Source organism: Tauraco erythrolophus, chromosome 5 (genome assembly GCF_009769465.1).
Source record: "Tauraco erythrolophus isolate bTauEry1 chromosome 5, bTauEry1.pri, whole genome shotgun sequence".
In the NCBI taxonomy this organism is placed as follows: domain Eukaryota; kingdom Metazoa; phylum Chordata; class Aves; order Musophagiformes; family Musophagidae; genus Tauraco; species Tauraco erythrolophus.
In genome coordinates, this window is record NC_141469.1 from 19,929,232 (window position 1) to 19,941,559 (window position 12,328).

At 42.2% G+C, this 12,328-nt stretch overlaps 1 protein-coding gene across 9 annotated transcripts in view; it reads left to right on the forward strand.

The window, feature by feature from the left end:
• Positions 1-12,328, forward strand: part of LIN54 (lin-54 DREAM MuvB core complex component) — a 43,771-nt gene that overhangs the window by 2,519 nt on the left and 28,924 nt on the right. For 3 of the 9 annotated variants that reach the window (XM_086612471.1, XM_086612470.1, XM_086612479.1), the window contains exons 1-3: positions 5,753-6,102; positions 6,528-6,647; positions 6,736-6,792. The exons of 2 other annotated variants lie outside the window; for them this stretch is intronic. In XM_086612471.1, coding sequence (XP_086468597.1) covers positions 6,611-6,647; positions 6,736-6,792 — 94 coding nt within the window. In that variant the 5' untranslated portion in view covers positions 5,753-6,102; positions 6,528-6,610. Of the gene's footprint in view, positions 1-3,410; positions 3,716-5,752; positions 6,103-6,527; positions 6,657-6,735; positions 6,793-12,328 lie in introns of those variants that run through there. 4 more of the 9 variants (XM_086612472.1, XM_086612473.1, XM_086612474.1 and 1 more) reach the window with 4 other exon arrangements.

The window sequence follows — 12,328 nt, forward strand, 5'->3', positions numbered from 1 at the left end:
TGCTTTCTTACTTCACATGCTGTTAGAAGCACTTCTTAATGTCCTACAGAGTTTGGATACTACAATGGTGGGATTCATAACAAGTACCTAGGAGACAAACTCATGGTTATGTGGTCATTTTATTTTATTCTTAGCTGCGGGAGCTCCCAATAAGTGGAAAATGTTTCTTGAACTCTTGGTTCAGGGGTTTGAATTTTGCCAGGCCTTACATTTCGGTAGCTTGATTTCTTCAGTTGCTTTGAAAACCAGTAAGCAGCATGTGGCTTTCAATACAAGTTTGCTCACTTGAGGACGTTTGAAAACATCAAAGTTTTTCTTGCGTGAGAAAGAACGAGACTGATGGAATAATCCCTTGATCAGTGATGGGGGTGCATAGCTACATGATGCGAGAGATTCAGGTTTCTTGTGTTCCGGATCCAGATGTAGATTGTTGTTCCCCTTCAAAAGCTGCACTTCTGCAATCGAACATGTTGCTACCCACATGACAGTTATGTCTTTAGTTTTGAGCTCTACTCTGTTGTTCGAGTTCCAGGTACGTACCTGATCCCCATCTCTATGGTCTGGCTATTTTTCTTCCTTTCGAGTAACAGCAGTTTCTGCAATGGACTCAAGAAGCCTAATCTGAAGAACGTTTTAGAAACTCCTTTAGATGAATCTGATTTTCCTGTGAAAAGTTTTTCGAGGTCTTTTGGTTTTGTATTATTTTTATCAAAATGTTCCCAGTGGTCTTGTGTGCTTACATATCTTAATCCGCTCTCTCCCTCTAAATATTTGAATGAAATAGGAGACACAATCTGCAAACAAGTGAAACCTTTCTGTTTTAAAATCTAGTTAATCGTTGATATTGTAGTGTCTGGGCAGAGCTTTCCTCACAGCTTTTGTAGTTTCATGCTTGCTTTCAGTACTTTTTCTAAGTGTTACTCTCCCATCTATTTGGGAGAAGATGTGGCTATGCACTGCTATAATCCCATGAGTGCTTATTGCTGCTTTGCTGGTGAGGAAGATGGCTCTGCTCTTCCCTGGCAGCTTCTTCCTCTTCCATGCTTTTCCCTTCTCTTGTGCTTTATAAGCACTTAGGCAGCGACAGGTAGACCACAGTTAAAAGACTAATCTGCATTAAAACTAACCTGGCTTTTGTTCTAGGTTGGAGTGAATCTACACAAAATGGCCTGATGTAGTCTAGTGTTGTGCCATCACTGAAAGAGTTGGTTATACTCTTCCTCTTCCCTCTGTGCAGGGAGTATAAATGCCAAGCTGGGAGGGGAGGGAAGTTCCTGGGTTTTCCCAGCCCCTTGACCCAGATGGGTTGTTGGCTGTGGTGCAATTCCTTGGGGCTGTTCTGGTACTCGTAGACTTTGAACTGACCTATCTCAGCAGACTGGCCCACCAAATTTTAGTCACTCCTTTGTGGAGTAGTTTTCTTCCTGAGTTAAACACCAGTGTCAGCAGTGTGGAGAAGGCAAGGCTGTGACAGCACAGTTTGGTTTGGATGGCTAGCTTTAGCCTAGCTCCATTTCTTCATCTGGACTGCCCTTGGAGCTACATAAATTGTTTAAGTTTGCTAGCACAAGGAGGAGGGAAAATGTTTGTATGGAAATGAATAGGCAGATGTCTAAGGAGGACAGGAGAGCTTTAGCAGTAGTGCTGGCTTAACGGGGTATTGGAGTATAAGGAAAGTTGTGCTGCTGATCGTGTGCACGCAGAGGTCAAAGTAGCAAAGGACGCCATTCGGAATAACAGTGCGATAAAGGTTTTGCTAGAACGTTTTTCACAGTAAATGCTGAAAAATTGTAGCGGATGCTTGTTTTATTAGTAGGTAGTTACCAGTTTGTTGTCAGATAACGTTTTTTAGCAGTTGGTTTTCCTTTTAAAATTATAACAGAAGCTTAAACTTCCCAGGGAACTTGCCAAGGGAAGAAGAATCTCCTCCTAAATGGTATGTGGGCAAGTGGTTGGTTTGTTTGAGTTTTTTTCCTCCAGCCATTCTTAAAAAGAAAACAGCCAGTGCCTCTGTTACAAATGTGGCAGTGGTGACCTTAAGCTTAATCTTTCACCAAAAAACCCTTAACTGTGTAATATAAAACTCATGCCCATATCACTTGGTAACTGTTACTTTAAACATGTAGGGGTTGCTAATTTGTGTCCCTTCCCTATCCCTCTGACATGCTGCACACAGCCGTGTGTATGGTGCATCACGTAGGGAGCAGAATGGAGAGTAATGGAAAGGGAAGTGTGTGTGTTGGTTGCGTGAATTATGGTTGCCTTGGGAACTATTATTTTGAATTTTGCAACTATAGATGGTGAAATTTGTGGTGAAGAGCACCTGATGTTTTCTTAGTATTCCCTGTAACTGATGAAAAAAGACTGGACGCTGATACTGGTTATCCATTTGGCTTTTGGTAAGGAGTAAGGTTGAGGTTTTTTCCTTGCTATAGTTTACCATTGGTATTGTATTTGACAAATCTAGAACCATGATAATCTGGGAAACGTGCAGACAAACTGCCTCCATATCTTATGTTCTGTAGAGAATTGGAAAGTGAATGGAAGTTATTTTGTCTGTGTTCCATATGTGTGTTTTGTTACTGTGTTAAAACAATTTGCTTTCACTCTACTAGTACATATGCAAACATGGTGAGTTTGCAGTGTTAGATGATTAATTTTTCCACTTACCTTTGTTAATTATAGCTTTCTTATGGATTAATCTTTTTTTTGTTTCATGAAATGTATTTTTGAAGACAATCTCTAGCTCAGTAAGCTTAAACAAAAGACTCTCTGTTGGAAAAAAATGCAGTGCTGAGTGATTTTGTAACTTTTGCTTTACGACAAAACAAACCTTTCAATTTTAGAGACAAAACATGAGTGTCAGGGTAAGAAAATGGGAAATGCATAAAACGAATGAGTATTTTAACCATTATTGAAACAGCAGCAAAATTGAAGGATGGCAATTAATTAGGAGAATTGTGGTACAGTAAGATGACCTACGTGCAGTTGTGGTCTTTCATTTGATAATATGCCAGCAGTACAGGACAAATAAATCTTGGGTATATGTGTGCTTCCGTGGAGGCTTTTCTAGCAATTGAGAGAAGTGTCAGCGTCCAGTGTCAAGGGTTTCTTAAGAACTGTGTTTCCTATCTCTGTGAATTTCAGTTGCCTGTAATAGTTGCGTGCTTCTATGTACTTGGCAAAAAGCAATGGGAGAATGCAGCAAACAGGGGAAATGAACTATCATGTTCTTTGTTTTGCTTATAAAGTGACCAAATAATTTGTTTCTCTAAGATTTATTTTTTTTTTATTCAACTTTGGCAAACAAGTGACCTTCACTTACTTAACTGTAGTGTGATTCTGCTTTGCATAGGTAGGTGTTCTACGTCATTTGCACTAGCAAGCAGTCATGAATCTGTGACAACTATGAGCTTTGGGTTTTTATGTAGTGTGTTCAATCTTTTCTTGAAATAAGTTTCTTCTATTTGCTAGGTTAATGTCCAGAACATTAAATGAAGAGTGGCTTTTTTTCTGCTTGCTAAGAGTAGTTCCGGTGCCAGTGCTGCGAACTGGCCACAGCAGAGGGACCAACAAGGCTGTAGTCAGTAACAATTGCATAGGAGCTATGGATTCTCCCAGCAGAGAAGCAGAAATCATGAAAGAGGGAGGCTACTTGTGAATTTTTACTGTTGCTACTCAAACGACTGGGAAAAATACTCTGTTGAACAGGAAGGTGAGTTTTAATGTTATGTCAGCAAAAAGACATAGGTTGAATAAAAAGCTTTTACAGGTTGGCTGTCCTGGATTCTCAACAAAAATTCCGAATGACGTTGTTACCTTGAGTGGTACATTTGCTTCTGCTTATGCTTCTAATGTTTATTTATGGCTGCAAAATAAGCTTTGTCCTTGGAAGAGAGTTACCTGTTAATTGTCCAGATAGTAAGAACCTAGGCTACCCTCGATAATGCAGATGCTGTAGAATTTTGCACAAACTCATTCCATAGTCACTTTCAAGTTCTATTGCTGCTGCTCAGTTGGTTTGGATAGACTGTACAGCTTGGCATAGAGCTGTTTGGGTGCATGTCTGGAGCTGGATTCTGGGGGAGCTTACTGAGGTGCTGAGAAACCCTCTGATTCAGGTGCGTCCGGCTCAATACAGGTGCGTGGTGCTTTTAACACAGTGTAACGATTGACATGGGCAGCTGAGTCACAGCAGATAACCTTCCAAGGCTACAGGTCAGCTTCAATGTCCTGTCATATATAATAACATTGTTAATCTCCAATCAAATTATAAATTGGCAGTTCGCAAAAGCTTCTTTTGCTATGCAGAGTTGTTTTAGATGTAGTAAAGAGGGAAGCTATGAGATAGGTGATCATGCAACATAAAAGGGAAAACAATTTTTTCTGAGGAGAAACACTATTTAGGCTTTGCCTATAATTGTATCTTCTCTTACTAATTCCAAGAATGAGATGAACCTTCTGGATCCCGTTTCAGCCCAGACAGTGTAGTGGTGACTTGTCCAACTGGTGGTAGAGCATGTTTGCCATGGAAGTTGACTTGGGAAGGGTATCCTGTAAGGACAGAAAGGGATATATTGAGCAACATAGAGAGTGCGTGCAAAGAACTCTTCCTTCCAGGTTCTGGAATAAGTCCAGAATTGGTATGCTGTCTGGAATAAAGCATCTCCAGGAATAGAGTAAGATACAGTAAATATCCTTCTGTGTCACTTTCAGGATATTGAAAACAAAGGTTGTAAGAGGTAAGGTGGGGTCCTAGTCACTGAAATGCTTCTCTGTGGCTAGTCCTGCCTGTAAGATATTTTTGTTGTTGGGGTGTTTATCCAAAAGCTTAACTGTTGGTTTTCTTATGTAGACCTAATGAAACTTACTAGTTTGTGTTTCAGAAGCTCTTCAACCTTTTGTGTGACAATAAATGAGACTTCAGAGGTCTGAGAAAACTGCATTTGAAGTGGCTCACACAGTTCTGGAGCAGAGATGAAGATTTCACTGAAATTCCCATTTCTCCTACTAAATTGGTCTCTTGACTCAAAATCTTAATGTGGAATTTCATTCCACAAAAGCCAGTCAGCTATTGCATGACCTTGGTTATTTAAGTAAGTTTTCTCCAAAAGGAATATGGAGGTGCTTTATCTAGAGATTAAAGTGGGAGGGAGAGGGTAATAGTGGTTTTTGGCATCTGAACCAGGTCATGGTTTGCCTGCAGGTGAGCTCAGTCCTTCTGCAAGTAAAGTGTTGTCATGTTTAAGGCTGGTAGAGCAGCTGAGATCTACAGCTAGAAGCATGTTTTCTTGTGAATCGCTGCAATATAGCTGTTTGAGCTATTTTTGCTTTTCTTTCAATGCTCTATTGGACTCAAAAATGAAGGAAGCTCACTTAGATTTCTAGGATAAATTTACAAACAATAGCATCCATAACAGCTTTCACTGCTGCCCAAGTTTTGACAGCAGAACCCTGAAAGCATTGCAGTTTATGGTCTTAGATTTTTATCTATTTTTCATCTCTGCATTCTTCTACCTTTGAAAACAGTCATATGATTGCGTAAGACACATAAGGAGTTAAGTTTTTCGGACAAAGTGCTTTTCTGTGCCATGTTAGCATATTTTTGAAAATTAAATACCCTGCTAAAATCGGTGTTGCATGTGTTTTTTGTTTTGGTAAGAATGAACTTTGTTGTTGTACCTTCTGACTCGGCAGCACTGCTGAAGTACACATGTAATGCATAATCGTTGCACTTGCTGGTCTGCAAAGTTTCAATAAAATTGCTGCATTACAGTTCTGTTGTGCCGAGCCTTTGCGCGTAAATACAGCACTAAAATGCACTCTTGCTGAAACTGCTGGCAGCAAGCCTAATCCAAAAAGGTGTCCAATGTGATAACACCTTTTAAAAGTCTGTGGAGAACTTGATATCAAGCCTATGGTGGCACTTCTCATGCTTGTTGTTTTTAAGAGTGTTCTTGGTTTGACATTGCTGTCTGTGTGTTCTGAGTTTTTCTGTAGCCCTACATTCAAGAGGCGTCCAGAATTTGGAAAGCAAGACCTTTATTTCAAGCTATATTTAAAAAAAACCCCGAAATCTGCATTTCCTGGGCCTACTGATAGGTACTTTTCACGTTTGTTAAGTTGTTTTTTTTTTTTCAGTCAAGCTAAGTTCACTACATATGTATTGATTTTAACTTCAGGTTCTTAGTGCTTTAATTTTGTCCTCCTAAACACTGAAGAACATAAAATAATTTGAAGCTATTTTAGGGGTTATTTATTTTGGTCTTGCCGTAAAGTTTGCCTAGAACATAAGGTTAGAAATGCTTCATTAGATGTAAAGGCCCTGGAATCTACAAACCGAAATAGTGGATTGTTCACGGCGGTGAACACCTTCAGCTTGTGTTTAATGATCGTAACAACACCTGTGCAGTTTTGGTTTTCAGCTTTTGTAGTACTGTATGTTGTGAAATGACTGAAGCTGGCAAGCAAACCAAGGGAAGGGTGAAGGGAAATGTTCTGATTTTTGGCTTCTGATTTATTTTTAGTTTGCATGAAACTCTGCTTGGAAGTAGAACATTGTTTCCAGTTACAGAAAGCAAACTGAACTGCTTTGAAGTATTTTGCTGCAATGAGTGTTATTTCCAGTTCTTCCCTGGCAAGTTGCTGTAAGTAAGGTGTGTGCTAAACAAGCAGTGTTTAAGACTTTAAATTTACCGTGACAGTGACCTTCAACGCTCCTTTTTAAGAGAATAGGCGGAGGCACAGGTGTGTATGACATCTCTTTCGGTGGTCGACAGCATGCATTTGTTGGTAAGCAGAGCATAAATGGTTATTCTAATTACTTCTGTGCTTCTGCCTTCTTAGCCTGAACATGCCAGTCATTTGAAAAATATACACATATCAATATTCTTTTACAGAATATTACAGAATTAATTATTGATATTACAGAATATGAGTATTCTTTTGCAGAACATTGCACTACTAGATCGGCGGACAGTGTTCACATAATAGTGATGCCTCTGCTCTTCAGTGCACTTTGGAATTTACTTAGCAGTGGTGAGGATTAGACCTTAAAGGGCACTAAGTAGTTCTCGAGAAGCAGATTTATCATCAGCCTGCTGATCCTGGTCCATCCTCAGAATGGCATGGAAGTCTAAGTTCTCGGCTTGCTGTGAGCCACAAATAGCAAATGCTCCAAGTGATGAATGTTGATTGAGATAGATATTTATACAAATTTGAAATGTAGATATGACTTGAAAAGCAGACTAATATTAATAAAATGGTATGGCTTTGCCCCCTTCTTAATGAACATTTAACTAGCATGTGAGAGTTGGGTAACAGCTGTGAGCCACGCATGGGCAAGTAATTTGACTTTTAAGTACTTTAGTTTTCTAGATACTAATGATTCTGGGCGAGTACTTGGAGTTTTGTTGGATTTTTTTTTCAATAATACTTCTCGGTACCTCACAATGGCTAGAATGTTCTTTCTTACTAATCTTGTTTTGCAGTTGATGGTACATTTGGGCAATGTAATGTTTTCTCGTGCTGAAAAGGGGGTTGTCCAATCTGGAGTTAGAGATGAGTGTTTTAAAATGCTGGTTTTCTGGCAAGCAATATGCTCACGTGTACATGTACTGTAATTCAACCATTTACAATTTGTATGACATGCAGCTTTCATCAAAAACTTAGTTGTGGCTTTTTCCTTCTTTCTCTCTAGCTTCTGTTTTGCCTGAAAGGTTCTCTGTGACTCGTGGGGATTTTGGGTTATGTACTATATCTAAGATCTTTGTTAGCTTGATTGTAAGAACTGCTTTTGTACTCGGTGTGTGTAATCTAAATTCTGTAGTAGCGTGTTGTGATTCCTTGTAGGCGAGAATCCATTTTGATGTGAAGAAAACAGCTATAGGTCACAGGATAGCTGAGTCCTAAAGTATGTTTGTAGCAGCGGTTGTGGTGAAGGAAGAAGATGCAGTCATGTTGTATGCATCACCTCTAAAGCTTTGGGTGTGATCAACTAAGATTTTTGTGGTGAAGGCAGAATTTCATATCAATATGTTGGTGAAACATTTCTCTTTTGAAGAGGATAGGATATGAATTTTGAGAATTTTTTTTTTTACAGCATGTCTAGAAAGAACATCTTCTGTTTGTTCCTCCATGGGTTTTTTGGCTCCTTGTGTTTTAACTGTCCTTGTCAATATTTTGTAGTGTTATATGTCAATTATAGCAGCATGGAGAGCTTAGTAACTGTTCCGTGGTTGAATAATTGCAAGATGTTGTTTTCCTCCGTCTCAAGAGCTGGAAGATTAGGAAGGGGAATGGGAGCAAGTGAATGAATTGCTACTGCAGTGTTCCCACTGGATTGTACTTGGATCTGTCTTTTGTGGCAACATCCAACTACTCGAGGCCTGGTAAATTTAAACTGTTTAATCTATAAGTATGAAGACAAAAAAAATTGGATTTTTTCAGCTCAGCAGCCTTCTGGACTTTACATATCACCACTATTGGAGAGGGCAGATAAGCAGAAGCTGAAAAATTTGAAAAGCATTTGATTGTACATGGCTGACAGTATCTCATGCTTCTCAGATAAATCATCAAGAATCCATTCTGTATTGCCCCTACTTCCTCCTGCTCTTGTCTTTATTCTAATTAATGGATTTAGGAATGAAATAAGTGATGGTTTTTAAACCTCTATTAGTTAAGAAAAATATGCTGATTTTATGCATATAACTTCATATGAATATTGTAGGAGGATGTTTGAGTTTTAAAATCCTCAAATCTGAGCCATAGCCTACCAACAGTCCCCTGTTCCACCTTTATTCAAAAGAAATGATGGTGGTGTCACATTTTTGTCAGCAGCAGAAATGTCAAGTGTTGTAATAATGAATATTTGGTCATATTTCCATCTTCTTGTGATCAGTGTTGTAGTAACTAGTTTCACATATGCATGTTCATGTGATTTGTCTCCTGGACAATCATAGAATCATAGAATGGTTAGGGCTGAAAGGGACCTTCAAAGGTCATCTAGTCCAACCCCCCTGCAAGGAACAGGGATATCTCCAACTAGATCAGGTTGCTCAGGGCCCCGTCCAACCTGGCCTTGAACGTCCCCAGGGATGGAGCATCCACCACCTCTCTGGGCAACCTGTTCCAGTGTTCTACCACTCTCATAGTAAAAAATTTTTTCCTAATATCCAACCTGAACCTACCTCCCTCTATTTTAAAACCATTACCCCTTGTCCTATCATAACTGGCCCTCCTGAACAGCCTCTCCCCATCTTTCCTGTAGGCCCCCTTGAGGTACTGGAAGACCGCTATAAGGTCACCCCGGAGCCTCCTCTTCTCCAGGCTGAACAGCCCCAACTCTTTCAGCCTGTCCTCATAGGAAAGGTGCTCCAGCCCTCTTATCATCTTCGTGGCCCTCCTCTGGACCCTCTCCAACTGGTCCATGTCCTTCTTATGTTGGGGACTCCAGAACTGGACGCAGTACTCCAAGTGAGGTCTCACGAGGGCAGAGTAGAGGGGGAGAATCACCTCCCTCGACCTGCTGGCCACGCTCCTCTTGATGCAGCCCAGGACGCGGTTGGCCTTCTGGGCCGCAAGAGCACATTGCCGGCTCATATTGAGCTTCTCGTCCACCAGTACTCCCAAGTCCTTCTCCTCAGGGCTGCTCTCGATCCAATCACCACCCAGTCTGTATTTGTGCCTGGGATTGCCACGACCCAGATGTAGGACCTTGCATTTGGCCTGGTTAAACTTCATGAGGTTGGTACGGGCCCACCTCTCCAGCCTGTCAAGGTCCCTCTGGATGGCATCCCTCCCTTCCAGCGTGTCGACGGCACCACACAGCTTGGTGTCATCGGCGAACTTGCTGAGGGTGCACTCCATGCCACTGTCCACGTCACCGACAAAGATGTTGAAGAGGGCCGGGCCCAACACGGACCCCTGAGGGACGCCACTCGTGACCGGTCTCCACTTGGACATTGAGCCGTTGACCACTACTCTCTGAGTGCGGCCATTGAGCCAATTCCTTATCCACCGAGTGGTCCATCCATCAAACCCATGCCTCTCTAGTTTAGAGAGAAGAATGTCGTGCGGGACAGTGTCAAAAGCTTTGCACAAGTCCAGGTAGATGACATCCATTGGTCGACCCTTGTCCACCGATGCTGTCACCCCATCGTAAAAGGCCACCAAGTTGGTCAGGCACGATCTGCCTTTGGTGAAGCCATGTTGGCTGTCACCCACCACCTCCTTGCTCTCCATGTGCCTTAGCATGATTCCCAGGAGAATCTGCTCCATGACCTTGCCAGGCACAGAGGTGAGGCTGACCGGTCTGTAGTTGCCCGGGTCCTCCTTGTTCCCCTTTTTAAAAATGGGGGTTATGTTCCCTCTCTTCCAGTCATCGGGGACCTCGCCAGACCGCCACGACTTCTCGAATACAATAGCCAGTGGCTTGGCAACTTCATCCGCCAGTTCCTTCAGGACCCGCGGATGGATCTCATCAGGTCCCATGGACTTGTGCACCTTCAAGTTCCTCAGATGTTCTCGAACCTGGTCTTCAAGTACAGTGGGCGGTGGTTCATCCTCACAGTCCCTGCTAGTTCTTTCCACAGCTTGGGTGGTAAGACAAGAGGCTTTACCATTGAAGACTGAGGCAAAAAATTCATTGAGTACCTCAGCCTTCTCTATGTCCCGGGTAACCAGAGCACCAGTATCCTTCCGGAGGGGGCCTACATTCTCTTTGGACTTCCTTTTGTCCCCTACATACCTATAGAAGCATTTCTTGTTGCTTTTTATATCCCTTGCCAAATTCAATTCCTTCAGGGCTTTAGCCTTCCTCACTTGATCCCTGGTCACTCTTACAGCTTCTCTGTATTCCTCCCAGGCTATCTGTCTCCGCTTCCACCCTCTGTAGGCTAACCTCTTCATTTTCAGTTGGTCCAGGAGCTCCTTGCTCATCCACGCCGGCCTCCTGGTCTTTTTGCCCGACTTGTTCTTCGTCAGGATGCACCTCTGCTGAGCTTGGAGAAGGTGCTCCTTGAATGTGGACCAACTTTCCTGGGCCCCTTGTCCCTCCAGGGCCACCTCCCACGGCACTTTGCCCATCAGGTGCTTCAAGAGGCCGAAGTCCGCCTTCTTGAAGTCTAGGGTACAGAGCTTGCTGAATGGTTTCCTTGCTGCCCCATGGATCTTGAACTCCACTGTGTCGTGGTCACTGCAGCCAAGGCTATCCTTAAGTTTCACATCGCCCACCAGTCCCTCCCTGTTGGTGAGCACAAGGTCAAGCATGGCACCCCTCCTTGTCAGCTCCTCTATCATCTGCAGGAGGAAGTTGTCATCCACGCATTCCAGGAACCTCCTGGACTGCCCGTGCCCTGCCGTATTGTCTCTCCAATCACCCCAGTGGTGACCTCTTCAGGGTAGGGATTTTCTGTGTGTTTCATTGTTCCTCTTCATACTTCTTTCTAAGGGTTTTTGCAGTTCCTAGCTGAGGAAATTGAAAGTATTTACCCTCGATGGCTCTTAATAGTGCTATGCTTAAGTGTGTGCATCTGTCTATCTATCTCAGCTTTAAAGCACGACTAGCTGCTTTATCTGGCGAAGATACTTTGTTTCAGTTAGCATTTACTTAGCATGCAGCAACAGTTTTACTGATCCTAAGAGAATCTCTGCTGTTTTAGGGGCTATGTTGGACTTGATGCATTTATGAAGCTCTTGATTTTGGGGTGGGATTTTATGCACTTTGAGATAGGTGCTCATACAAAAGCTGTTACTGATTTGATTTCCCTGTTTTCTGGTGAAAGTGACACTTCAGAATTTAGTTTAAAATGAACATCACCAATGACTTAAGACAGGTCTGGCCAATGTTCTTAAACCTGTCAAGTTATACCAGAGTCTTCCTGTGGCTAAGCGCCATGAGGCCCATGCTGTGTACTGGGAAGAGAACGGGAGGGGACCACTAATGGGGCCACAAATGGTGATGAGTCCCTTAGTCCACTGCTTCATTGTGATGAGCTCACTAACATGCAGCACCATCCCAGGACGTCCTGTAAAGGTGGTCTCAGCAGCCTTATTTTTGAGTAATCTGAATTTCTAAACAGTTTTCTTTGCAGTACGTAGCCTTGCTGATGATTTGGTAAGATATCCTCATGTAAGTGCTGCACTCAAACTGCTCATGGTTGCAGACTGGAAGGTTAACTATTCTTATCTTAGTGAAATGGGGCATTTCTGGAGATGTAATAAGATGCAGTTAGTTACTGTAAAATACAGGCATTTTTATATCTTGCTTTTTGTTTACTTGTTTGCAGATCAATGTGCTTTATTCTATTGATGCTTTTGATTTTCCTGT